This window comes from Rhineura floridana, chromosome 2 (assembly GCF_030035675.1).
Source record: "Rhineura floridana isolate rRhiFlo1 chromosome 2, rRhiFlo1.hap2, whole genome shotgun sequence".
In the NCBI taxonomy this organism is placed as follows: Eukaryota; Metazoa; Chordata; class Lepidosauria; order Squamata; family Rhineuridae; genus Rhineura; species Rhineura floridana.
In genome coordinates, this window is record NC_084481.1 from 97,586,151 (window position 1) to 97,614,063 (window position 27,913).

General features: G+C 44.5%; 2 protein-coding genes across 12 annotated transcripts; one reads left to right on the forward strand and one right to left on the reverse strand.

Annotated features, from left to right (window-relative positions):
• Positions 1–2: 2 nt before the first annotated feature.
• UBE2L6 (ubiquitin conjugating enzyme E2 L6) lies at positions 3–27,355 on the reverse strand. 9 transcript variants are annotated; one of them, XM_061609645.1, is made up of 8 exons: positions 26,925–27,177; positions 26,528–26,559; positions 24,231–24,326; positions 23,609–23,795; positions 23,344–23,490; positions 21,817–21,843; positions 8,202–8,306; positions 3–2,633 (listed from the first exon to the last, which is right to left on the reverse strand). In XM_061609645.1, the coding sequence occupies exons 1-8, from the start codon at positions 26,929–26,931 to the stop codon at positions 2,527–2,529; spliced, it is 708 nt and encodes a 235-aa protein (XP_061465629.1). In that variant the 5' UTR covers positions 26,932–27,177; the 3' UTR covers positions 3–2,526. The 9 variants fall into 9 exon arrangements, with proteins under 9 accessions (XP_061465629.1, XP_061465630.1, XP_061465631.1 ...); XM_061609649.1 differs by lacking the exon at positions 3–2,633 and adding an exon at positions 12,237–12,360 and having other exon boundaries at positions 8,214–8,306; positions 26,925–27,178; XM_061609646.1 differs by lacking the exons at positions 26,528–26,559; positions 26,925–27,177 and adding an exon at positions 27,270–27,355.
• Positions 2,704–21,287, forward strand: SMTNL1 (smoothelin like 1). Of its 3 annotated transcripts, none has more exons than XR_009760574.1 (9): positions 2,704–2,905; positions 7,268–7,774; positions 8,676–8,811; positions 9,288–9,342; positions 11,590–11,757; positions 13,541–13,643; positions 17,680–17,831; positions 19,740–19,946; positions 20,891–21,287. XR_009760574.1 is itself a non-coding variant. In XM_061609644.1 (8 exons), the coding sequence occupies exons 2-8, from the start codon at positions 7,331–7,333 to the stop codon at positions 19,882–19,884; spliced, it is 1,203 nt and encodes a 400-aa protein (XP_061465628.1). In that variant the 5' UTR covers positions 2,704–2,822; positions 7,268–7,330; the 3' UTR covers positions 19,885–19,947. The 3 variants fall into 3 exon arrangements, 1 of the variants encoding a protein (XP_061465628.1); XR_009760573.1 differs by having other exon boundaries at positions 2,704–2,822; XM_061609644.1 differs by lacking the exon at positions 20,891–21,287 and having other exon boundaries at positions 2,704–2,822; positions 19,740–19,947.
• Positions 27,356–27,913: the final 558 nt, after the last annotated feature.

The following is a 27,913-nucleotide window of genomic DNA, read 5'->3' on the forward strand; positions in this document are numbered from 1 at the left end:
ACATGCCAACAATAAATTGGCTCAGTTTTCTTTCCAGCTACTTGGAATCTGCCCACTTGTGGACCAGATATTGGAAGTGTTGCAAAAGGAACGAGTTTCTTGAGGCAATTTGCAACAGTTTGCTTGGAGCCAACTCTTTGCTGCATGCTTATATTTAAATGTTGTCATGCAACAGTTTTTAGTGGCCTTTGTTGTTTTTTTATGTCTTATGTAATTTGATCCCACCCTTGTGTAGTCTTGTTGTGTAAGCAGCAAATAAAGCAACATCTGCCATTTCCCTCTGCTGCTCATCATGAGCCAACAATGTCTGCTCTTTTGGTGGGAAGCTCACTCTTGGTCACTTTAGTTACTCTCCATGTATTTTGGACAACAAACTGAGGCATGATGGAAAAGGGAGGAGGCCTAGCTTAAATCATACAACAAATCAGACAGACAGCTGGGAATATGAACCATTTTTATAACAACTTGATCATTTTACCACTAGGGTAGTAACAAAGATAAATCAGCAGCAGACAGCCACAAGGCATCAGAAAGGCGAGTAGGGAGGGCAGTTATACACCAATGTTTGGGGAGAAAGGAGGCAGGATCACCTCTTATGTTTTTATATTCTGAAATGTATGATTATCCTATACTTCTACTAGCTCTTGGACATACAGTACCAGCCACAAGTGAGTCTTCTTCTACCCTGACAGATTGCCCAAATGTATCCTCTCCTTGCCCCAGGGTCAGGTCTGGTCGGTGCCTGGATGGGAGTAGCCATATGTAAGCCAACTTGGGTTTCACGAAAAGAAGGGCAGGGTATAATAGTAGTAGTAGTAATCGTAATAATAGCAATAATAAATGAAAAGCTTCATAACATGTTACTAAATCTGCTATTCCTATTGCAGGTGACAAAGGGTCATGTGATATAACTGCAGGACCGTTTCTTCTTTGGGGCATAGCCCAGTTCTTCCTACTCACTCTCTCCCCCACTCCCCTTTGTGCTGCTATTACACAGCCTCAGTTTAGGGGCTTATTCAGTCCCAGTTTGGCCACAAGAGGTCAGAGCTGCTTCAGAAATGAAAAGCCGAGGAAGGAGAGAGAGTTTACTGGAGTGAACTGAGTGAGTGTTATGCTGAAGAGGTTAATCCCATATAGTTTTCACTGTCACCCCAGGAAGACATTTTAAAATAGGCCTACAAGGGGTAAAGGCCTTGGCAAACAATGGATTCAAGCCATGGGTTTCTACCAGCAGAGAACTATCACCATTTAGTTCCCATAGCAATGTTTACAGGAAACATGCTCTGTAAGGCTGTGAAAGATGCAAAAAAGGGTGATGATAATATTTGTGCAGCTTGTGTTGTCAATGAAATATTCTTTAGGTCTTTTTCAGTAAGGAAGACCTTTCCCTGTGCGAACTTGACTGACTCTGAAATGCTGGGATTCGATTCCTAGGGCTTGCTCAGATCAGGATCTTAACATGCTTTGGAATCTAATCTTATGTCTAGGTTGTTAGTCAGTTTTTGTGATTTCAACATGGAGGTTAAGTACTATCTGTGGGATTAATTTGTCCCTTTAGAGAAATAAGGTTGCAATCTCAAATACATTTACCAGGGATTAAATTCCATTGCATTCTGTGGAGTTTCTGACCAGCTGTGTATGTGTGGGAGGAGAGATGTAAGGCTCAGGTCCTGAGGCTTGTTTGCTCTTATCTCCTAGAGGAAGGGGTGTTCTCAGCCTCTCACATGCCCCAGCCATTTAAACAGAAGGCTGCTTTGCTCTCATGCTATATCTAAATACTGTTGCCTTGTGCTGAGCTGGTTTACGATCTAAAGCCCCCTATTGCCTTGGCCCAGATAGGTCAAGGTAGAAATGTGTCTTTATGAAGCTGCAATAGCTCAACTTGCCTCCAAATATTCTACTCCTATAGAATTCCTCCTCACCTTAAAAAGATGGAGAGAGTCTTAGGACCTTGCTGTGGGAGTAATATAATAAAATGTCAAAGAGTGGGGAGGGGGAAGGCATAAAGAAGACTGTCTTTCAATCTCTCAGGCAGCCTCACCACTGCCACCCTCTTCCAGCCCCACCTACAACAACAGAATCCCAGATGCCTGTTCTTATTTATTTAGGTTAGTCACAGACAGCAGTTTGCATTAAATAACAGATTGGGTGCAAATGACAATCCTGATTTAAACAGATGGACTGCAACTTTTCATTTGTTTCAAGTATCCTCTTGAAAAGAGTTTCTTTTCTGCCAGATAAATGTGTTTGTGTGGTCTCTGAATCCCTGTCGGCAATCTTCCCCATTTCATCTGAATGTCTCATGGTTTATGAAGAAAGTCAGATATGCTAATAGCTCCAGGACATTTGCCACAGATGAAATGCATCTCACCCCAAATGCACTTCCACGTGCCCAATGGCTCAAGATAGCAATCCACAGGACACCAGGTCTCTTGTGGGCACTTCACTAGACAGCACTCTCCCCTTATAGGGGAAAAAATATTTCCTGTGATTCTCATCACCAAGACTGGAGTTGCCCAGAGACTGCTAGAATCTCTGCTGGAAGTGAATGGACTTCTCTTCACCTTCTCCTGGCTCCGTCTGGCCCTTCTGAGAAGTGGGAGCTGTGATTGAAAGAAGCACCTGTCGGCCGCCTGATAAAAATAGGAGCATCCAGTTACCCATCACAGTAGGGAGGGTGGGGGTATCAACAGAGTAGTAAACAATGAGAAAAAGCACTGCAGGCACAGTGGAGGGGGAAAGACAGGCTGAGAGGAGGCCGGGAAGAGGAAGCGCGAGAAGGAGAGACAGTGAGCGAGACTGAGCGAAAGCCTGGCTTTTTGGTAGGTGCAGCCTGCTTTCCAAAGCCCCTTCCAAAGTCCTCAGTGGGGGCTGAAAAAAGAGCAGTTTGCATGCATGTGCCCAGGTAAGTGCTTGTTCAGCAGACATGCAGAGATGGCCAAAACGTGGCTCTGGATCTACACTAGAGAGAATTATGGGAGGAGGGTTAATCCTCACTGTGAATGTAGACTAGGAGGAGAAAATGCTCTCCTGTTCAGGCAGGACCGAAGAGAACGCTGGCATGGAAACAGACACAAAAAGTAGGCTTGAGAGGAAGTTGTGTGGGACTGCTTAGCACCTCTGCAACACAGGGCCTTGTTCAGCTGTCCCCACCACCTGAGCTGTGGCTGATGACTAGCAGGGAAGAGGCCTTGTCAGTGGAATACTCTCTCAGAGAGGCTCAGCTGGTGCCTACTCTGATGACATTTCATAGCCAGAGACCTTTCTATTTTCCCAGGCTTTTAAATCCTACCTGTTTTACCTCTACTTGTTTTAACAGTGCTTTGTATTTGTTATACCTTTGCTAATTGCTTTTATGATGCTCTTTTAAATTGTGTTGTCATCAGTGTTTTGTTTTAAATTGGGAATTCAGTGAAAGACTGGGTATGCATCCCTAAAATAATACACTGAAGTTGCATTCTTATGGACAGTGGCTCTGTGTTTTCACCTTCTTAATTTCTGCCTGTCAGTCATATGTAGAAGTCGTTTCTGGCAGAGATGTAGTAACGTGCAGTGTTGTACCTGCTTAATTTTTGCTGATTGTGCAATGGGTTAAAGCAGAAGTAGCCAACATGGTGTCTGTCAGATGTTGCTGGACTACAACTCCCATCATCCCTGAACACTGACCATACTGGTTGGAGCTGATGGGAATGGCAGTCCCACGACATCTGAAGACACACTAACATCACTTGGTTAAAGGCACAGAATCTCTGTCCATTCTAAAATGGCAGCTACCCTAGGGGAGCTGTTAGGGGAGGACTGCAGCAGCAGCAAGGTCTCTGAATTGTGGTTCTGAAAAGAAGGATTTTGCTGAGTCGCTCTGGTTTAACACATTGGCCACAGAGAGCTAAACTATTACTGGACTGAGGCTAAAACATTTCAGTTATTATTTGTATGTGTGGGGAAGTAAGGTACATCAAGACAGTGCAATCCTATACAGTAGGGCCCCGCTTTACAGCGATTCGCTTTACAGCGATTAGCTAATATAGTGGTCTCAATTAAATGCAATTAGACTAAAGCCCCATTCATACAGCGCTTGTTCCACTTTTATGGCGGTTTTCAGGCATCGCGCACCATTCTGTTCAATGAGTTCCACTTTACAGCAGTTTTCGCTTTACAAGGGGGTCTGGAACGTAACCTGCTGTTTGAGTGGGGCCCTACTGTATGCCTATTCAGGGTGCTTCCAGACGGGGGACTTGATTTGCAAATGAGTCATTGGTAACAGGGTTTTTTTTTTTAACATCAGATTTACCCCAGAAAGGGTAAATGCAGATTAAATGGGGAGAAAATATGGGTTAGCATTTTAATGCCAATGACGTCATGTGGATAGTTCAGAATACAGATCCCACAAGAAATCATGTCTCTTACTTGCCTTTTCTCTAAACTAGAAAGCTTCAAATGTTATAACCTTTCCTCATAGGGGAATTATTCCATCCCCTTCATCCTTTTGATTGTCCTGCAGAAGGTCCCAAGTTCAATCCACAAGTTCTAGTGTGATGAGAGAGGGAGAACAACTTTTCTCTATATACTTTCACCACACCATGCATAATTTTGTATACCCCTATCATTCAATCTCCAGGTAGGGTTGGGAGACACCCATTTGAAATCCTGAAGAATTGCTGTCAGTCATTGTTGACAGCACTAAGTGAGATAGAGCAATGGTCTGATTCAGTATAATCAGACCATTCCAGCCAGCACAGGAGTTTAGGATTCCATTAAATGTTGTGTGCACTTGTAGGAAATCAAGGGTTGCTACAGCAAGCAAGGAGCTGCAACTGAGGCATGTTATCAGGAATGTGATCACAGCAAGGACTGACCAAGAAGGGACTGGGGGAACGTTGATGTGCAGAAGAGGCCAAGGATATATGCAGTTGTTTCTGAATAACTGCTCAGATGTCTTTATACTTCAGACGCTAATACAGCTTTATTGGACAAACGGCCCAGTGATCCACCTTCACTTGCAATTCCCTGTTCCTTTTTCTTCTCATTTCCTATACAAGAACTTCCTTCTCTGATAGTGTCAGAATGCTTCCTAGAATATGTCTCTGTATAGGACACAGTCACAATCTTTCTGTGAAGTAGGCATGGGGTAGGCGTTCAAACTCTTTAAGCGTGGGTTGCACTGACAATTACCCAGAGTTAGTGACAGAGTGTTTATATGAGGAACAATAAAATCAAATTGACAGCGTACTGAAGTCTGGGGTGAATGCAATTCAACCCAGGAATCTAAATGCATTCCCAGCCAGCTAATCCCTCGTCTCTTTCCCACCTGTCAGCTGACAAAATCCTCACCCACCGCCCCAACGGTCACTCTGTGCTCCCTTTCAACTCCCCTGCCCCCCACTTACCTTAACATTCCAGACACCAATCTCTCCCTCCCGCTCCTTCAAACACAAACCCTAGACACGGTTCCTTACAGCATGTAGGATGCCATAACAAGCTCTATGAAAAACTGGTATGAATATGTAGCATTCGTAGCTGAAAGAGTCCCTTCCTTTTCAGTGCAATCCTATACATAACTACTAACAAGGAAATCCTATCGAGTTCAATGTGACATACTCCCAGCAGTAAGAAGATGTAGGATTGCAGCCTATTGGGCCGGGGGGAGGGACTAAGCTCAGAGCCACTCTTTGCTGGAACATCCTGGGCATCCTGACCTCTCAACTGTATTTGAAAATGTCAGGGGGGTATTTTTAGCAGGTGACATGGCAACTCACCTGCCCCTTCGCCCCATAATTGCCAATTGCACGTTTCATGCCTGAGTCACTGGCTGTTCATGGCATTTGTCAGCAGGTTTTATTTAAAGATTATTTACTAAGTGACAAGAAAGGAGGGGGGCAGGGACTAACACACGCACACACACCGATCCTTAAAAGATCTGTAAAGTTTTGCTTCAAATAAGTTGCTGCTATTTTACAGGGCTGGCCCTACCATTGGGCAGAGATAGGAGGCTGCCTTAGGCTCCTGTTTTGGGGTGTCATGAATGGACAGCAAATCGTTAGTTATTTATTATATTTTTACCACCAGAGAGAGGAGGGGTACTCATGGGATTTGCAGCCTTCTGAGCCCAAAAGAACTTGACTAGCTTTGCATACTATTATGTACCTTGACTTGGGGAGGGACCAGGGTGGGTTGCTATTTCCTGCTCCACCTCAGGCAGCAAAATGTATTGGAGGAGTCCTGCAAAGCTAGCCATGGATTCTCATGATGCATTTAGCCTTCTGCATGGCCCTGCCTACCTCCATAGAAAGAAGGCTGGATTAGAACACATGTTGGACTGAGCCATCTCTTGTCCCCCCCCCCATTCCAGACCTATAGGCTATGCTGTTTCCTCTTCATAGACACAGGTGGATGCATGTCAGTGCAGCCCAGCCTCTTCTGCTGGGATTTCGGAAGTGAAGAGGTTATCCAGATGCTATTCTAAAGTGGCTGTGTATTCTAAATTTCCTTCAAGCTGAAAACTTGGGTTATAGTTCTATTACCATCTTGTGGTAAAAGGATAGTCACACTATTGCTCTGAGTGGCAGAGAAATATAAAGCAGCCAGTGCATGAAACAACAAGGTATTTTTACTGCCTTGGGTGTAATTACCTTCTCAGGTAATTGTATCACACACCAGGAGCCCCAGTTTGGCTGGGCTCCTATTGTGTAGCTTAATATTTCCATAGCTCTTAAAGAGTATTTATAGCATACACCCCGAAGAGGGCATCCCTGTTACCTCCCCCCCCTCCCAAACACAGGTGGTGGAATCCTTGGTGAAACTGGAGAAAGAAATCTTTGTATTCCAAAGGTGTAGGGCAGAGATGGGGAATCTGTGGCTCTCCAGATATTGGACTCGCCACTGCCATCACCCCTGACCTTTGGCTGTGCTGGCTGGGACTGATGGGAATTGGAGTTCAACAACATCTGTAGGGCCACACGTTCCCCAGGCCTATTCTGTGAGCCACTCCACACATGCTTGCTGATCATTTGATGACTGCAGCAGACACCGATGCCTTGCATGTGTAATAGGGCATCATAGAAAGATTTGCCATATTGCCTCCAAAATCCAGCGCTTTTCAATGGAATCAGTTCATACGTTTAGCTGCCAGTTATCAAGCACACAGTAATCAGGGATAGAGAAATCAAGTGCAGCCTACTCATCTGGGGGAACGCTAATGGTTGTATAAAACAATGGTGTCCTTTAGCACTCGTTTTCATATTTTATCCATTGTGCTGTATATTTCCAGAACTGGAGCTGGAAGGGTCTACCTGTTTCATACTCCACTGAAACAGCAGAGGAGCGTGGTATCATGGAGACTGAAGGCACCAAGGAGCAGAAGGATAGCCAGAAGATCAATGGACTAGAGCGAAAGGAGGAGTCAAGAGATGCTCTGATTCAGTCTAAGGGAGAGAGCGAGGCAGGGAAAACAGAGGCTGCTGGGACTGGGGATGAGCTTCATGGAGAGAGTAAGGCAGAAAAAGAAGGGGCTGCTGGGAATGAGACTAAGGGTGATAATGCACTCAAAGGAAAGGCTTCGGGGGCTGAGGAGGTACAGGGATTTGAGGCCAAAGAGAAAGTGGAGGAAGCCAGCGAAACCGACAGGGCAGAGTCCGAGGATAAAGTGGCCGTGGGTGTATCTGGAACAGAGCCGAAAGAAGAAGCTGATGTTTCTGCACCACCAAAAGAACTGCAGGAAGAGAAAGGAGGAAAAGCTGATGCCTTGGAGAGAAATACCAGCGTTTCCAGCAAAGAGGTGGGAACTGAGTGTATTTCAGGTCATGATCCTCCACTTTTTAAAAGCATTATCCCTTTAATGGTTCCCTTTCATGTACCAAGTACAACTTTACCCTCCCCCCCTTCATGTCTTCACTTTACCTACTAAATTATGTGATTCTTTTTTGGATCTGTGGGCAGATAGGCAAAACACTTTAGTCTCCACCCTAGTCTTATGCTTTCTCATCCTCTTCACTGATTTATCTCACTTTCAGCTCTTGTTTGTTTCTTTGCTTTACAACAGCCTTCGCCCTTCTAGATGTTTTGGACTACAACTCCTATCAGCCCCAGTCAGCACACACATTCACAAAAAGTCATTCTGTGTAGGTCTATTGCACACATTTGTCTTAAAGGTGCCACAAGACTTTTTGCTTTTCCGTTAAGACGTTGCTCCCAGTAGTTGGTACCTTTATATCCCATTTTTCTTCCATCTTGGAACTCAAGGTGGCATACACAGGGTTCCCAGTGGGTCCTCCATCCAGGCAGCGACCAGACGCAGAGGCTAAGCAGGTCTGCAATTGCAAATGACTATATCAGCTCTGAGCTAGAAAGCAAAATGGAAGAACACCAAGATTGATGTTAGAGGGAGTTCATGCATATTCAATTGTGAAAGCTACTTGTTTCTGTCTCCATGCATAAGTGGCTCCTTTGCAAACACATGCATACTCAGATATCCTAATAGGAGCTCCGGCAGAAGTGTTCAAATAGCTTCTGGGAAAATGTGAGGATTCAGGAAAGAACTTGGGAATGGTAAACAAGGTTATGCCTCATCCTACAACTCATGGAGACAATTCATTTATAATTTTTTTACTCTGCCCTATCACATGTGGCCTCAGCAGCTTACAAAAAATCATTTTGGCTGGTCTCTCTCGGGCATGTAGAGTCGAACTGGCAGCACTTCAGATGAGCCTTTCTCACCAGAACCAGAGGAGGAAGAAGAATTCTGGCCAGAATTCTCTCCAAGCTCACCTGATGAGAGTCCACAGAGCCCCACAGAGTTCAAAAGCATGGAGACAGGTGAGGAAAACATGATTGAGCACACTGAGAATTCAATGAGTAGCACAAAATACACTTCATTATAGAGTTGGAGGTGGCACCTTTGATTTATTGACTGAGATGCTACCTGGCATGGAATCTGGAAACCCACTGAATCCTGAGAAACTTATCTTTCAATGTACTATACACACACACACACATTTCTAGCCATAGTTCTGGAGATAAATCTGGAAGCAAGCAGAAACTCTCCTTCCAAAATACTGGAACTTCCTGCATGACTGTATGCTCCCCAGTAGGGTAGTATCCCTCATAGTCTTCAATCACATTTCTCTAACTATAGCACAGCTTGGGGGGTGGGGGCCAGCTATACAGAGCACAATTATGGAGAAGTATTGCTTGTATATGTGTTTATTCATTCAGTCTCCACACACCATTTATCACATCATTTTAATGTGGGTGAGATTTTTAATAGTACAACTTTTGGTAATTTCATCTAGGTGGCACTACTTCAGGCCCAGCTGCTCCGGAAGCTGCCACTGGGGATACCACCAGGTGAGACAGAGTCTCTGACAGCAAGGCTGACATAGGAGGGCTATATCATGTGAACTTTATCACCCTGGTGGGGGGGGGGAGTACACAAAAAGCAATGCTTAGCAATGTTTGTGGTGACAAAGATGTTGAACAATAACTGTCACCACATGGAGGAGTGCTGCTAGGTACTTAAATGGCTCAAGGTGCTTACAAGCCCACAACACAAATTTGCATGAATGTATAGAGAGCCTCTGGCAAATTAAGACGCTGAGCTGCTGGTGGGGGAGGGGTCTTGCCAGTGGCACTGCACTTTGCAGGGCACCTTGCCACCCTGTAAACCAGGGCTTCCTAAAGTGGACAGTATTGATTCCCTGGGGTCGATGGGTCTGTGCAGGGTGTGCAGGGGGTGGATAAAGACCTAGAGGTCAAAAAGGGCCTAGGGGTGGATATGAGTGTTACGGGCAAGACTGCCTCCTTGCCAGTGTATGCATAGGGTCAAGGGTTCTTGCTTTCGCCCTTCCCCCGTATCTACACAGAGTCCTTGTATGTCAAACGTTATGTCACCTAAGCTCACAGGTTATCAACAGCAGCCGTCTAGTGTAGGCAGAGAAAAGAATAGAGGAGACCTCACTCAAGAATTCTTGAGTCTGGGAGGTACCAGACATTTTCTATTACAGAGTCAGACTTCAGACAGCAGAACAGTCCTTATAATATATGCTATTTATCCATATCTTGTACACTGCAGCTAATAAAATGCATTCTAGGTGGCCTTAGCCATCATTGCAGAAACATGAAACAGAATTATATAGATATAGATATATGCACAAAAGAAATTGCTGGATATCCATTTAACATCAAAGTATAAAACTCTGAAGGCACATCTTAACTAAAACAAGTTATTATCGTTGAAGGACTGAGTTAAACTCTTAAGTCATATCACAGAGCCAAAATAGAAAGGACATAGGAATACATGTCATGATACATCACCCATCAGATATTATGGATGGAATAGATGGATGGTTCTCCTGCTTCTTCGAACCCCCCCCCCAGCAGAGCTGAAGGGGCCCTGTGGGCTATGAAACCTGGCTTTTTACACATATATAATGCAAAAAGGTATAATGCAAAAAATGTAATTAGGAACTGTGAGCCTCAGAAATACAGGGCACGGGCATGTACAGAGTGCACCTCCCTTGCCAATGAGGAACCTCTATATTTTAATAAGATGATTCCATAATACAACAGTATTCTTTATTTTTTTACATTTCATGATTCCTAATAATGGTGACTGCTGATTAATACATGTTGATCACATATTGACATTGGTTGCCTTTCATTTGCATTCCTAAGAATTTGAGTTTGGGTCAATGACAAATTTATAAGCTAATCAAGAGGTCAATGAACTCAGAAGTTTGGGAACCCCTGTTGTAAGCAAAGTAAGATAAAAAAATAAATATGGGGGTACGCAAGAGATCTGGAGCCTGGCATAAAAGATCCAGGGCTGAGGGTCCCTGGGCAACCCTTTAACAATACCTCTGACCCCATGTTTTTGACTTTGACGTTTAATGACAATTTTAATGTATATTTTATATTCTTTGTAAACCACTTAGAGATTTTATTTACAATTAAGCCATATACACATTTTGTCAAATAAATAAAATAAAGTTTCTCCTAGTGTCTTTTCTTGTGGCCAGTGGTCCCAAAGTACCAGGTTCTCAGAATAAGGGGGGAAATGTTTCAGTGTAACTAATGGAAAAACAATCACCAGAGGTGACCCGACAGGCAATATACAATATTGTGTTGGACCCAGTGACTGGCACTTCAACTATAACCATGTGAAGAAGGCAGGGTTGAGATCTTCAGTCAGCGAAAACTGTAGCAATTGACCAAGTTCAGAGAACTTGCAGCTTCCAGATGTTGGACTCCTATCATCCCTGACCATTGGCCATGCTGGCTGGTGCTGATGGGAGTCCAACAATATCTGGAGGACCACAGATCCCTCACTCCTGCAATAGAGGATTACTACAATGATAACATTCTGCCCTCCCTCAGAATGGGAGTCGTCAGAATTGATGGGACACTTCTCACATGAGTGGTGGCTGGTGAGGGGAAGGCCTTGCCCTTCTCTTGGTCGCCTTCCCTGTCTCTCTTCCTCGCATTTTGAGAACTGGTGGATTGAGAGGTGAATCCCAAGCCCACCTACTGCCACACCCTTATCCAGTGCCTCTTATCCTCCCTGTTTTGTTTTGCTACTTGTGTTTTGGTTCTCAGCGCTGAAGGAGTCCCAAAGGGGGATCAAGAGCAACAGCCAGCTCCTGAGGGAGCAGCCGTGGCCCAGGAGAAGAAGAAGAGGCCCACTTTTGACAGGAGGGAGCTAACAAGGCCCCGGATGCCACCCAGAGCTCAGTCCCGCAAAGCCATTATGGAGAAGTTTGGAGGGTAAGCCTGGGACTACTCTAGTGTACCTCTGTCGAAATCCTTAACAGCCTTTTTCTTTTTCTCTCTTTCCTGGTTGTTCCATGACAAACATGATTTGCAACCTCTGCCTCCTCTTTCCAGAGCATACATGCTTGTACCACAATTAACAGACAGCACTGTGCATCTTAGGGTCAGTCTTGCAGCCCAAACCCACACCCACACCCACAAATGCTTACTTGGAAGTAACTCATACGAGGTTCAGTGGGACTGACTTTGAGCTAAGGTGCTCAGGGGGCCAGCTTCAGTTGCTTTACGTTTTCATTAAATGGTACTGCACTTTGACACACTCAAATATTTTATTTTAAAATATTTATATACCACCTGTCATGTAAACATTTCCAGGTGGACTACAAGAATAAGAGCAAGACAATAATGCAAAATATCCAGCAGTTAAAAATAGGGCACGACATAATCAGTAGCCAAAATATTTAAAATTGTACCTGCCGACATCATGAGCCATCAAATGCCAAGGCAAACAAAAAGGCTGCCTAAACTGTATCACAGAGACACATGCTTTATTTCTAGTATGCATCCCTCTGTTGCTTTTCCTGCTGTATGCACAGCCTAAGAAAGTAAAGGGCGGAGTTTTAAAAGATGCCTTTGTAAAAGATTGGGAAATAAATTGTTACATGTTAAAGACAGTTAACAAGAAGCAGCACCAGCCTCATCACCCGTCATCCTTGGTTAACTGATGAGCCCCCAACATTCTGGCAGGGCCCACTGTTGATGCCTGCTCTGGGCATTCCTCAGGTTTTCATCTGGCCTTGTGACACCAGATGGCTGGAGCTAGTAGCTCTCTCAATTTCACACAGTGCCCACACATCCCAAGCATTTTTCTGGGGCATTCTAGGAAGACCCAGATGCATAGCACTGCTTGGGGTGATGTCACCCTAGCCAGCTAAGCTTGCCAGAGGACACTGACAGAAAAGACATACTTTAACAGTAGTTTCAGCCTCCCCTCTTCCTGACCTTTTGGGTTCCTACCGGGAGGAAGGGTGGGATGTAAATCTAATAAATAAATAAATAAGAGAGCCCAGCAGAGGACACTTTGCCCAAGACCCCTCAAATCTAAAACTGGCCTTGTCAAAAGTATTTCATCATGGAAGATTAGCGAATAGGGAAAAACCTATACAACCAGACTAGAGAATAGGCCATGGATGAGGAACCTTTTCAGCTCAAGGGCTGCATTTCCAAATGGACAACCTTCTGTGGGCCACATTCCAGTGGTGGGCAGGGCCATAGGGAAAATGGAAGGAGCTATGGATACAACTCTTACCTTTGCACAGTAGACTCCAACCACAAAGCCAGATGGTTCTATACACACTTCTCTCTGCCCTCCATCCCAAGAAAGCTAGAGGTGCTATTACATTTCAAGGACACATTCCAGCCAGGCAAAAGTACTCAAAGAGGGGGTCGAGCAGGGCTGGTGAGGGGTGGGGCCTGAGGTGATTCCCAAGAGCTGGAACAAGAGGTCTGGAGGGCTGAATTCAGCACCCTGACCTGAGGTTACCTATCCCTGGTTTAAGCATTGATCCTAAACAGGCAAATCTGTGCCTCGACTGCTGTCTGGGAGAAAAGAATGAGAACAAGTGAAAAAAATCAGTTGACTCCTATGTGATCTGTGAATTCCTGAGAAGTATGTCTTGTTTGTTCTGTCTCTACCCACTTGTTATCTTCTCTCTCTCTCTCTCTTTTGGCCATTTCCCTTCCTGCCACAATCCTCCTCCTCACTTCTCTCCCACAGGGCTGCAACTGGTCCAGCTCCCAACATCAAGAGGACGGGAGGTGCAAACACAGTGAAGACCATGTTACTGGAATGGTGTCGGGCCAAGACCCGTGGCTATGAGGTAAGGAATCGATATAGACAGTGAAGATAGAAACTCAACACACACACCCTCCTCCAGGGCTTCTTCAGTTCGTGACCCTCACTGGTTCCCCAGGGATGAAGTAGGCATCCTCATTTCCCTTGCAGGGATTGCATTGGTAATGCAAGTCGAGAGAGGTTTGTGGGGGGGGGGAGGGATCAGCTTCTAGGAAACACTAGGGCCACATGACTCACATGAGAGTCAGTCCCATTGAACTCATGGGATTTGCTCCTGAAGAAACATGTATGGCTGTGGGGGTGAAGAGCATTTAACTGGGGATACCCCCCACCAGGGCTGAAGATCATGGACATGTGCTGATGCCTCACCCACTAGCAAAACTACCATTTAGGTACTGCCACCAACCTGTCTGGCTTGGCTTTATTATCTTTGGCTTGGCTTTGTATAATGAGGACGCAGGCATCACCAGGGACAGTTCTAGCCTCTGCTGACTTCCATGAGCAGGTTCGAGTATGTTTCTGGCCCCAGGGTGGAAAACTCAGTACGCATAGGTGAGTTGTTCACAGCAGCAAAGGTCAGGATGGAGGCTGCAGCAGAACAGCAGCTCCTTGGACCTGGGGATCTACCACCGTTTATACTATTCGTGTGCTTTCGAAGAAAAACAGCAGCACCACTGCTGGATGATCTGAGTCTATTTTTTGTCATTGGAGCATGTAGTGCTTACAGCACACTGACCACACACCAGTCGATCCTTCCTATCGTCTCTGATTATGAATTTCATCTTGAGATCAAGTACAGCAGAATGGTTAAGCAAATGAGCTTTGAACCAGGAAGTTCCCAGTTCAAATTTTGTCCTACCTAACCACCATATCTTAGCTTCAGCCTCCCCTCTTTCTGACCTATTTGGAATAATAAATTTATGTATTTTTCTAAGCCACTTTTCAGTACAAAGAGCAGGGCAGTCTATGATAAGTTAGAAATAAACACATAAAAATCAATTAACAAGCAAATGCAGAACCTATCAGAACACAGTTAAACTTCAAGAGTTCAGTGTTGGAATACCTAGGCATAAAATACTGGCCTATCATACAGGCTTGTCTGAAAGATCATAGAATAGTAGAGTTGGAAGGTCATTGAGTCTGACCCCTTGGCCCTGCTCAATGCAGGAATCTAAATTAAAACGAACCGACAGGTGGCTGTCCAGCTGCCTCTTGAATGCCTCCATCACCTCTCTAACTAATTGGTTCCATTGTCGTACCACTCTAACAGTTAGGAAGTTTTTTCCTGATGTTCAGTCAAATCTGGCTTCCTGTAACTTGAGCCCATTATTCCATGTCCTGCACTCTGGGACGATTGAGAAGTGATCCTGGCCCTCCTCTGTGTGGCAACCTTTCATGTACTTGAAGAGTGCTATCATACCTCCTTTTCTCAAGACTAAACATGTCCAGTTCTTTCAGTTTCTCCTCATAGCGCTTTGTTTCCCGTCTCCCGATCATCCTCATTGCCCTCCTCTAAACCTGTTCTAGTTGGTCTGCATCCTTCTTAAAGTGAAGTGTCCAGAACTGGATGCAGTATTCAAGATGAGGCCTAAGCGGTACCGAATAGAGGGGAATTAGTACTTCACGTGATTTGGAAACTATACTTCTGTTAATGCAGCCTAAAATAGTATTTCCCTTTTTTGTAGCCATATTGCACAGTTGGCTCATATTCAGCTTGTGGTCAACAGTTCCAAGATCCTTCTTGCACGTAGTGTTGCTGAGCCAAGTATCCCCCATCTTATAACTGTGCATTTGGTTTCTTTTTCCTAAGTGTAGAACTTTGCACTTATCCCTGTCAAATTTCATTCTGTTGTTTTCAGAACAATGCTCCAGTCTATCAAGATCCCTTTGAATTTTGTTTCTGCCTTCCAGGATATTAGCTATCCCTTCCAGTTTTGTATCATTTGCAAATTTGATAAGCATTCCCTCTGCCTCCTCATCCAAGTCATTAATAAAAATGTTGAAGAGCACTAGGCCCAGGACCAAGCCCTGCGGTACCCTGCTTGTTGCCTCCCCTGTTTGAAAAGGAACCATTGATAAGCACTCTGAGTATGATTCTGCAGCCAACTGCAGAGCCACTTGATAGTTGTTCCATCCAGCCCACATTTAGCTAGTTTGCTAATCAGAATATCATGGGGCACTTTGTCAAAAGCTTTGCTGAAGTCAAGAGATATTATGTCCACAGCATTCCCCCAGTCTACCTGGGAGGTTACCCCATCAAAAAATGAGATAAGATTAGTCTGGAAGGATTTGTTCTTGATAATTCTGTGTTGGCTTCTAATAATAACTGCATTGTTTTCAAGGTGCTTACAGACTGACCACTTTATTATCTGGTCCAGAATTTTCCGAGGGATGTCAGGCTGACTGATCTGTAGTTCCCAGTTCCTTCTTTTTGCCCTTTTTGAAGATAGGGTGTTAACCCTCCTCCAGTCATTAGCACTTTATTCATCCTCCATGATTTCACAAAGATGGTAGACAATGATTCCAAGAGTTCTTCAGCCAGTTCTTTCAATCAATTTCAAGGATGCAGTTCATTGGGCCCTGCAGATCTGAACTCATTCGAAGTGATTAGGTATTCCATGACCATTTTATCTATCATTCTCAAGCTGCAGTCCTGTCCCTTCAATTCCACGTTTGCCAGGACGGCATTAGACTCTCTTTTGGGAGAAGACTGAGCCAAAGTAGGAATTGAACACTTCTGCCTTTTTGTCATCTGTTATCATTTTGTCATCCTCATTGAGTAGCTGTGCCACCACTTTTTCCTGTTTTTTACTATGGATATACCTGAGATAATGCAAACACGGTGTCACATGGCACCTTTAAGGACTAACAAATTTATTATGGCATATACTTTTATGGAGTACATAAAGCTTATGCCAAAATAAATTCACTAGTCTTTAAGGTGGCTCAAAATGATTTGTAGTGTTTCCTGCATTAGACTAACATGGCTACCTCTGGAAAACTGAGAGAACGTACATGAAGAATGAAGCACACTGAATATTCTAAAAGCTCTATATAAATACTAAGTGCTTTAATTTCTTTGCATCTGCCTACACAATGGAATCTAATAGAGTGTAAATAGGCTGACCCTCAGGGTTATGTTGATACTAACTGCATGTCTATCACCCTTAGATACATTTTGCAATTCCTCAAAATAGTAGCACTGTTTCTCTCTCACATACATACATCCAGAACAGCGCAATCTCACCAACAGCAAACTGACAGAGAAAAAATACCTATAAACCAAACCTGTGATCCTCTGTACTCAGAGGTGTCAGCCACAATGTCTGATTCATGGAAACTCCAACCACAATGTTTTTTTTAAATAGATCAACACATTTTGTTCTATTACGACAATGTGATCTTACTAAAATGACAGCACTATTTACAAACAAATATTAACGTATCTTTCAAATACTGTTCGGTCACTTCTGAACTTCTGTTTCAAAGCAATAATTACAATATTCCCACAACTAATACGGGGAAAAGTTGTCTGAAATACTGCTTAGCTTTAAAAGGCTTTAGTAGACACTAACAATCATTCCAGTCATTTCCCTTGACTTTATATGCTTGCTAAATGGACAGATAATTTTATATATTGCAGACTCAGTAGTTGTTCCATCTACATATTTGTACTGCAATCTTTTAAAAGTGAAGAAAATCTGTGTTTCCCAACCAGTACAATATTATACATGGCAATGTCATGCCCAGATCAGTTTGGTTCAATACTAGAATGTTGGATTAGATGTTCAAATTCCCACTCAGTCCTGTTGCTCACTCAGTGGCTGACCTACCTCACAGGGTTGTTATAAAGATAAAAAAATGAGAACTCAGTTCACATGACCTTGAGATAATTGGAGGAAAGGAGGAATACAAAATTTTGTTGTTGCAAACCAGTGCAGATATGCTTCTAATAATATACGCCTGTTACAGTTGCTGGGGAATAGTGGAGATGGGTGTAAGCCCAAGGAGAGAAGACAGGTGAGGCCTTTCCAGTTAATGTTTCTCTTTTTCATTCCCAGCATGTGGACATCCAGAACTTCTCCTCCAGCTGGAGCAGTGGCATGGCCTTTTGCGCTCTCACCCACAAGTTCTTTCCAGATGCCTTTGACTATGCTGCACTTGAGCCAGCAAATCGCAGAGAGAACTTTATTCTGGCCTTCTCCACTGCTGAGTGAGCAATCCCTTCTTTCCAAGACATGACAACTCTAGGACAGGTTGGGTTGGAATTAAGAGCCAGGCCACACTTTTACATAGTCTTGGGTACACTGCCTTTCCCAAACATTGGGTTCCCAAATGTTACTGGACTACAAGTGCCAAAATTCCTGACTGTTGGCCGTGCTGGCTGGGGTTGATGGGAGTTGTAATCCAACAAGATTTGGGGACCCAAAGGTTGGGAAAGGCTGATGTAATACATACCCTCCCCTTCAGTGTTTACACACACATGGCAATTTTAAATAGAATAACAACATTAATAACAGTCCAAAACACAGCCAAACCATTTTGAGCAATTAAAAACAGTAAAGCAGTAGATGTTGCACATTTCAGCAGAGGTTAATTTCAGAGTGCAATCATTAAAAAAAATCCCCGACACCAAAGAAATGTCAAAACATGAAGGGAGCACAGGGTGCTACACCCAAGAAGGCCATTTCTGCAGTCACTTATGCTCTGGAAGCTAAAGGAGGGCCTCAGAGGGCGATCTTTGCATGCAGACAGGTTCAATTGGAATTAGGACAGACTTCCCCAACCTGGTGCCCTCTTGTGTACTTCGGACTGCAGCTCTTATTAGCCTGAATCAAAATTGCCATGCTAGCTGGTGCTGATGGGAGTTGTAGTCCAAAACATCTAGAGGGCACCAGGCTGAGAAAGGCTGGAGTAGGCAGACTTCCAACCTCCTGGGTTCCAAGCCAAGACTTCAAAGGTAAGCAACAGGGCATTGAATTGTGCTTAAAAATGGACTGGCAGCCACTGAAGTTGTTTAAGCACTGTCAAGGTGTTTCCTACAGCCAGTCTCAGTGAACAAAGACAGTCCAGAAACCAAATTGAAATTTATTATTATTATTACACACAGATAATCAATTTCATCCAAGAAAAGCCTGGAGTTGTACAGCCACCACCCGCTCAAGCACCTGGCTCAAACAGTGAATATTTGCAACTGAGTGGTAGTCTAAATGATGTATCGTGCCCAGGGTAGGTTTTTTTAAAGGAGTGGCCTCATACCTGCTTCCCTTGAGGTAGTCTGGTTCAGCCCCTCTTCCAAGGAGACATTAACCACTTCGTGGATCTAGCCACTCAGCTCTTTCCTGTTACATGTAGTAAACTAGGAGAGGCAAAGCTCAAGCAAACAGGTGGTATAGACTGCACTCCTCCAAGCACATTGTCAATGTCCAGTGCATATCCCCAAGAACTTGAGGACATCCCCTCTGACTGTTCACTGCATCAGACGCTGGCCTACCTGCAGTCCTGCATAAAGTATCCTTTAATTCTTAGTTTCCCTTTGCAGAAGCTACATTGAGCTTTGAAGGAGTGGGTCCAAAGGCACATGGAAAACAGAGGTGACCTTTGAATAGTTAAGATAAGGACCAGTACTGGAAAAGACAGTAGCCATTGGAGAAAGGGATGGCATGGTAGCCAGACAATCAAAACCAAAACTAACCTCAGTGGCTTCTGGATGCAGAATAGTTCTCCTTACACCTTACACATTTGCTAGAGGAGTGTGGCATAAACTATGCAGGTCTCAAAAAGCACTAATAGGGATGTCTTGCAATCTGTTCCCTAGCTTATCATTAGATGAGCCATGGTTTAGATCAAGGGTGGGGAACCTGTTGTCTTTCAGATGTTGCTGGATTCCAACCTCTGTCAGCCCCAGCCAGCATAGTTAATGGCCAAGGTCGATGGGAATTCAACATCCAGAGAACCACAGATTAGCCACTCCTGGTTTAGATGGCAGTCGTCTTCCATCCTGCACCAATTTTCCGAAGTACAGGGAGGATCATTGTTTTTAGTTCAAATGGTTTCCTGTAGAATCAGTGAGGGTAAAGTGTCAAACTAACCTGGCTGCTCTTGGGCAATCTCTTACCAGGAAACTTGCTGATTGTGCCCAACTTCTGGATGTGGATGACATGGTGCGCATGAGTGTTCCTGATAACAAATGCATCTACACCTATATCCAAGAACTTTATCGCAGCTTGGTGGAGAAAGGGCTGGTGAAGACCAAGAAGAAATAAGAACAGAAGGCAGGCTTATGCTTGAGGCTTACTGGAAACCAGAGGGAAGTCTGCTACCCCAGGTGAGGAGGACTCCATGGATTTCTTCATTGAGAGGGAAATTCTAAAAGACACAGCCTGTTGTGAAGGATAGTAGCTGATAGAAATGGGGGCAGGATGGGAGACAGAACTCCTGCTCAGTTGTAACGTATCTCGGGGAGCAGTCTTATTTATACCTATGCCTTTCAGTTTCAAGTTGAAACACCTAAAGTGCCTTATAGAGTTGTGGTTATAAAAAGCTCATGAAGGATGTCTCATGCAGAGCAATGGTTTAACTCAGGGCTGTCCATCTTTTCAAAGCTATATCAAGCTCTACAGAGTCCCCGGTGAGGTATCTGGCATCCCTACCACATGCTATACAATTTGCTAAACCACCTTCAGCCCTGGGAATGGAGTCCTTAGTAGATCAAAGGGGAGTGACCCACAATTGCATGTCTCAAATTACCCTCTCACTCCCCCACCCAGGCAATTTTAGATTAGCAGCACAGGTGTCAAAGCATAGATATCTGCAGTCAAGGGGAAAAGGTATTAGTTGGTGGTGGTGGCATTTGGATGATAAGGCTGGCAGGACTGGGAGGTGGGAGACAGCTATTTTGTTTTGCAGTGCTTTGTAGGAAGAAGGCTTAAATGGCAGGTTGCGAGCTGAAAGTGGGTGCCCATGCTGGGGGGTGAAGTGGCAATGGGGGGCAGTGCTGATATTGGAAGGGAAATTGGCAAGCAAAATGTGGAAGCACAGTACATTGCTGACCACAGTCCTACTGCTGGTCCCCTCCCCCATCAAAACCAGTCAGGTGTTTTATGCAAAATTATGGGTGCATCTGATTGGCAGCTAAGTTGGCTCTCCAAACCATTTGGATTTGCCACCCTCACTCTAGAAATCAGGGAGAATATCTCTCAAACCATCTTGCTCTGCTTCTGTAAGGATAAAGAGGACTCAGGTTCAGGATTTTCTTTGTTTGCTTTTCAGGAGAAGGCAACATGGAATGTACTCTGGGCAGGGGGTCTCTATTCTGCCGTTTCCTGCACTGGATTAAACCAAAGTGGCTTGGCTTTATCACTTAAGTCTGCTGTACACCGGCTATCTGCCAGTGTGCTTTTGAGATGTGCAGGAAAGGGATTATTATCTCTGTCCTGTAGGTGCTACTAGTCACCTTCACAGATCTGGCCTCCAAGGAACGGATAGCCTCTGTCCTAAACAAGCACGACTTGGAACAAGCAAGTCTCTCCAGAAGTCTACCATCACCCATTTCACATCCTATTCCCTTGGCTGCAAATGCTGGCAAGCCCTCCTCCAACCCATGCTGCAATCAGGCTTCTCCTTGCAGAGCACCAGAACTATTAAAGCACGACTGTTGCAAGTCCAAGGCAACTATGCTGTGTGGTTGGTGTTGGGGTTTTTTAAATGGTAAAGTTACCAGGGAGAAAGTATGAACAGCTCTCCTTGAAAATCATACCAGAATTGGACAGAGAAATTGCAACTTGATCCAATGCATGTTTACTAGGAAGTCCCACTGTACTCAGTTACTCCTACTCAGTCAATCCTAAGCACAAAAAAACCCCATTGAACTTTGAGTAAACATGGCTGTTAGGATAACACACTAGGAAGAAATTCTTCAAACAAGCTGCCATAGAAGGCTGTGGCCAGGGAACATGACCAGATAACTCCAAAAGTGAGAGTACTGTAGAGCTAGAATGAGAAAGACCAGCTGTCACAACTGTGCATTCATTTGACAATGGAATGAAGAATAGCATTTCTTATTAGAAAATAAGTAGCTTGCATATATTTAAGCAACAGAAAAGCATTCACCATCCAATCTCTGCATGTTTATTCAGAAGCAAATCCCACTTTAAGTGATCTATTTACATAATTTATATCCTGCACCTTCAACATACCTTTATGTTCCCAGGGTAGCTCTAACACTGTAGTGAGAAACAAAGTACAATCAAAAATAGAAAATAAATAAAACAAAGCAGACAAACCATGACTGTATATAAAGAAAACAGGTGTTCTCTGAAGTCTGGGGAATATATTTTTTTGCCTGATGTCTAAATAATAGTAATGTCGGCACCAGATACACCTCCCTGGGGATGGCATTCCAAAACTAAACAGCCACCATTGCTTAGGAAGCAAGTCCCACTGGACCAAGAATAGCTTACCTCCAAGCAGGTTCTGCTTAGAACTGGGCTGTTAAAACATGTTTTTACAAAACAAATATTTTCTAACTATAGATTTTTGGCAACAGAAGCAGACTGCTTGCCAGCTCCACATTTCTGCCCTGCTCTACTCACAGAGCCTTCCAGCTCATCACATCATTACCTGTTTCAAAATATCCAAACCAAGATAAGCTGTTCTCGGGATACTTCCAGTGTACACATGGACAATTAGCAGCATCCAATCCTCACTATTGTGTTTTAAGGTGGAAGTGGAATGCCTACTCAGAGAGTTAGAAATCTGGAAGCAGAGGCAGTCCCCATTTCCTCAGCCAGAAATATTTTTTTTGGCGGGGGGAGTGTGTGGATTTCCACTGAGGCCACTGTGTGTAACAAAGAGTTAAATACAATCTCCACTCCCTCATTGAACTACTGATCATGATTCCTCCTTCAACTGCAATTTGGGGATGGGGGGGCAGAGACAAGAAACACATAAGCAATGCTATTTGGAAAGGGAAAGGTTAAAGTGATAGCTGATTTTGAGAGATGAGAGACAAACAATAAAGAAGGATTTAGCTAGACCACTGTCTCTATTTGACCATTGCCAGTCTGTATAAGCCAGAACATCTGCACAATGGGTCATCTACACTTGAGGAAATTGCACATCTATTCCATTGTGTTAAAAAAAAGTTGGATTTTCTGAGCTCGGGCATAGTGAGAAATGAAGGAAGCTGAATAGGGAAAACATGGAAAGAGAACATTTTGTTCATGAATGTCATGAAGATGCCCCATTAAAAAATAAATGAACAAAATGCAGCTATTCCATAATAAATAACCAGTGTGAAACTTGCCACAGACAAACTAAAGAAAGACATTTGTGCCCTTCCACAGGAATGTTTATAGCAGGGGGTGCTAAAGTGCAAACCAAAACTACACACATATTGTGATGGAAGGAAATAAGAAAGGCTAGCCAAGCCCCAACTGATGCAAGGAGAAAGCATGAGTCCAAAACCTATTCCTCTCCCTGCCCAGGGCTGAGGCCTGCTCCCTCTCGCATGCAGAATTATTCACAAGGGCCAGAGCAATCCAGGATTCCATCATGTACATTACTTTGTTGATAAAGCAACTGCAGCAGCGGCTTCCTTGGCCCCACATGCTTTTCATCCTTCTGGGACAGTGCCTATGTGGAAGATTCCCCAGCCAGCTAGTGAAACGGGCAGGCAGGGAAGTTGGCCAGGCACTGGTTCAGGTGGACAACACATCACTCACATGGTCGCTTCTCACTGAACTTGCAGGTCTGTTCTTCTGCTTTGGACAGGAAGCGCTCATGGTCCTTGGTGAACTCCTCGGCCAAGTCAGCACGCAGTGGGTGATCTGGTTCAGGGCGATTCACCAGCATTATCAGTGACTGGATCACTGCGGGATAAGTAAGGAGGATCACAAAGGGAGCATAGCCAAATACCTTCAGCCATAGCCATTCAATAGGCAGTTGGCTCTCCCAGCATGCTGTTCCACACAGTCCCCTTTGTCATACCTTGATTTGCTTTGGTGGAAGGTGTCCAGTTCTCAGTGCTAATAATCGGCAAGCACACCTGACCCTTCTCGTCCACATTGGGGTGGTAGATCTGAGTCTTGAAAGTTACCTTCGGAGGCTTCAAAGGATACTCGCTTGGAAAGCTGATCTCAATCCGGAATGCACCTTTATTGTATGGAGGGTCATCCTGAGGACAAGGACAGGAACAGTCAGGAATCACAGCACGATGCTACTGAGTGGTGCTTCCCTGTATTTCTGCAGGGGCCCCACCTAAAATATATAAGAGCCCAGCCTCATGAAGACCCTTCCTGTTGCCAGGAGGCATTTTAGAAGCTCAAGTGGAAAATCTGAATCTCCTAATATCAGAACATAAGAATCCTGCCGGATCTGGTCAATGGCCCATCTAGTCTAGCATGCTGTTTTCACAGTGGCCAACCAGAAGCCCACAGGAAGCTCTCAGTAAAATAAAATGATATGTTGCTGCCCTTTAATGATGCCCAAAAACATTGCCTGTGGCAGTAACCTCCCTCTACCAAATGGCCAAGCTATTATGTTTACAAGTCCCTGTGTAGCCTTTGAGCCCATTCAGGCCTGGCCATTTCCCCAGCTTCTCTCTACTCACCGGCACTAAAAGTCCCTTCCACAAGAAGACATTGTTCACATCTACTTCAATATCCCGGAGGCAGCGGAACCCTGACCTCTTAATCGCATCCAGCTCCTGAAAAAGCAAAAAGGCACAAGATAGCCCCAGCCTTAATGGTGACAATGGTCCAACAAAGCAGATTTCAATCAGCACATGCCCTTCCAGCTAGACCAGGATTTCCCAGGCTTTTTACCCCCAGGGCCCACTTGAGACAACTGAAAGTTACTGAGGCACACCAGTCACTAAGTGGTGGTGCGGGGGCAAGCCGGTCACAAAATGGGGGCAGATGGAGGCAGAGTTTGGCATGATCTGCTGGCAATCACTGACATCACTTTCTACTGATACTTAATCCATATCTGTAAATTGCTAAATTCTTCGCCACAGTGTTTTCCTTGTGGCGAGGAGTTCTATGGCTCTGCTCTTCAGGGAAAAGGCCCTTTTCTTTCCCTCCCCACATGTTTCTCAAAGTATTTTTTACCTTTCCCCTGTAATTTCTTCTCTCATTCTTTTTTCACACTCAGCTTATACCTTATCCCACCCCCACCAGTTTCTTTCATTCCTCCTCGCTGGTCCTTTTGCATTCACTTCTTCCTCCTAAAATAGCTTTCATCTCTTATTCCCTTCCTTTCTACTTCCAGTTTGATGATGATGATTAAAAATTAATTCTCTTCACCACTACTGATGGGAAAGGGCCAGAGGAGATCTTCCTTCTCTCCTCCCTCCGGGAATTTCTCTGTCTACCAGCCCCCCCTTTACCCAGCATGCAAGGAGTTGCTGGTGCTGGCATTGATCCAGCCAAAAGACTATGGCACAGCTACAGGGCATGCATGTCTGGAGGCACTTAGGCCCACTGTGTGCAAAACACTGAGCTAGATTAAACAATGCCCTAGCCATAAGGATATTTGGGGGGGGGCTTGATTTGTTATCATTGCTACTTCCTTGACCACAATCTCTCAGGAGGAAGGTTATAATGGCTGCAGCTGGTATTGCATCAGTATGGTTTATCATGACAGGAACAAAGCTAAGCAAGCCTTAGGTGTGCATGAGCCCTCTCCTCACTCTTCCTCTATCACAGCAAGGAGAGCAGAAGCTTTCACTTCCATATTCCATTAAGTTTACTCTAGCATTATGTCTAAATCCTAAACTGTGGTTAATCTTAACTATGGTTTGTTGAAACAAGACAGCTTGACAACTGACAGTTAGCTACAGTTTGTTAGGGTTTGGATGACAACAAGCAGTGGTTAATCAAAAACAGAAGCCAAAGCTTCCTAACTCCTCTTCATGGCTTCACCAATGGCAGACAGGAGGGAGCACAGAAGCCTAAGGCTCATCTAGACTCATTCCCATCATGACAAACCATGGTTTATTGCAACATGTGAATGCAGCCAATAGCTACATAAAACTACTGAACACATTCATTTTCTTCTTCTACCCATGTAGCCTTGCCATACCATGAAAGACTTGAAAATACAGAGAAGCCAGAGCCCACTCTCTCCATTTCCACATGTCAGGGTACTGAGTAGTTGTCCCAAATGCTTTTCACAGGATCTGTGTTTGTGTAATTTACTTTCTTGCAAATCAACTATATCACCTTCATTTCTCTCCCTCTGTTCAAACCAGGCACCAAGATAACTTATGAAAATGACAACAAAATAGTGATTTTGGGTATCAGTAGTTTACTAGAAATGAGATAGATGTTTCCAAATATGGTCCCACCTGTACATCATCCTTATTTAAGACAAGTATAAACCACTTAATTATTCAAATTTTAAGCAGTGTACACAAACACAAAAACATGCCTTGTCCTGTCTTCTCCTCCCTGTCTGTAATTTCCAAGTCACTAACAGAAACTTCCACAAACAACTTAGATCATAATAGCAGACAAATCAGCTTTTTCAAATTTCATGGGTTATTTTCAACTAAGTCCTACACACAGTAGACCCACTGAGATTAAGGAACCTAAATCAGACACATCGGTTAACTTCAGTGGGTCCACTCTGAGTGGGAGTAGCACTGGATACCACCCTATGGCTTTTCTCAGCTACAGAACACTTGGAATGCAGCAAATAGCATTATATTTCTGTGCCATTTCCTTGCTGCTTCCCCTACAAACAGTAACAGAAACTGAAAGCAACTGACAGTCTTTCCCCACTACAGATGAATTTACAACTGCAGAGCCTTTGTCCTTCAGATATTTTCCCTTCCAAACATTATTGCAGCATCACTCTTTTCACCACCATCCAGGTAAGGATTCAGAATTATAGTGAGAATCTCACCTGGGACGTTTTGAGCCTTTTCTCCAAAGCAGCTGCGTATTACCAAATTAAAAGTGGTTACTGAGAGATGCTTGTCAATTCCATAATGACTAAGTAAACTCAAGCTACCCCTTAATAGCAAAAGTTGAGGGAAGTTGCCCCTAGGAATTTGTCGTCTGTTAGCCTCCTCACCATTTTTTCTAGAAGTCTCTCTAAAAGGGGTTTTTGTATTATTTAATGGTAAAATAAAGACACTTTGTACACACCCAAAGGAGCGTATTTATATATTTTCCAACATATATAAATATACCCCCCCCCGGTTAGGGCTTCAGTCTTCTGAACCACTCTGTGGCAGGTAGACATTCAACAGGAGTAGCATTCACTGAGCCTAGCGGTGCTGTACTGAGAAACGCTTCACCTCTCATCTTGCTGTCCAGGGCACTAGAGCCTTGTCCGACAAAAAGGAAGCAACCCGATCCTAGTCTAGGAACGGGCAAATTCCGGAGACTGTCCTGCGATCACCCAAACCCATGGCACCCACCCCACAACAAGCGGAAAGACAACAGCAACCGTTACGCCCTCCCAAGCACCACCAGGCTCTCCCTTTAACATCAGATTACATCTCCTCTCCTTAACACGCCCGTCCCGGACCCACATCCCCTTTTCTTTCCTTCCTAAATACCCCGCGGATCAGAAGCTGGCAAAAGGCAACTGCGCAGAACCGAAAAGTTCTTGACGCTTCCGCCCTCCCCTCCCCGCCTACCTTCCCCACTCTCCTACTCGCAGCTGCCATCTTGCTTTAACCCGCTCTAGGAGCGGAGACGTTGCGCAAAGTGAGGTGGCTACCGATGCCCCTCCCACCGGTGGTGCCACTCACCACGGCCCACCCCACCGCGGAAAGAAACGGGGAATGGCGCAAGAGCAGACTTTCCTTTGGCAACAGTGGAGCAAAACCGGTGGGCGGGTCTGGGTTTCGCCGCAGCGTTTCATGCAACTCCCGTCTCACGCTTGTTAAGTGTTGCAACTCTTCCAGTGCAAGATGACGGATTTATAGACCCCTAATAACTAGGCTGAGAGCCAGTGCTGTGTTAAGGTGTTGGACTACGACCTGGGAGACCAGGGTTCAAATCCCCACACAACCACGAAGCTCACTGGGTGACCTTGGGCCAGTCACTGCCTCTCAGCCTCAGAGGAAGGCAATGGTAAACCCCCTCTGAATACCACTTACCATGAAAACCCTATTCGTAGGGTTGCCAAAAGTCGGAATCGACTTGAAGGCAGTCCATTTCCATTTTCCAATAACTAGGTTAGACCCCGTGGGTTAGAAAGCCACTCTTGAACCACCCATGGTAATGACGAACACAACATAACAACCCTGGTACTCTATGCTACCTAATCCAGAATAGA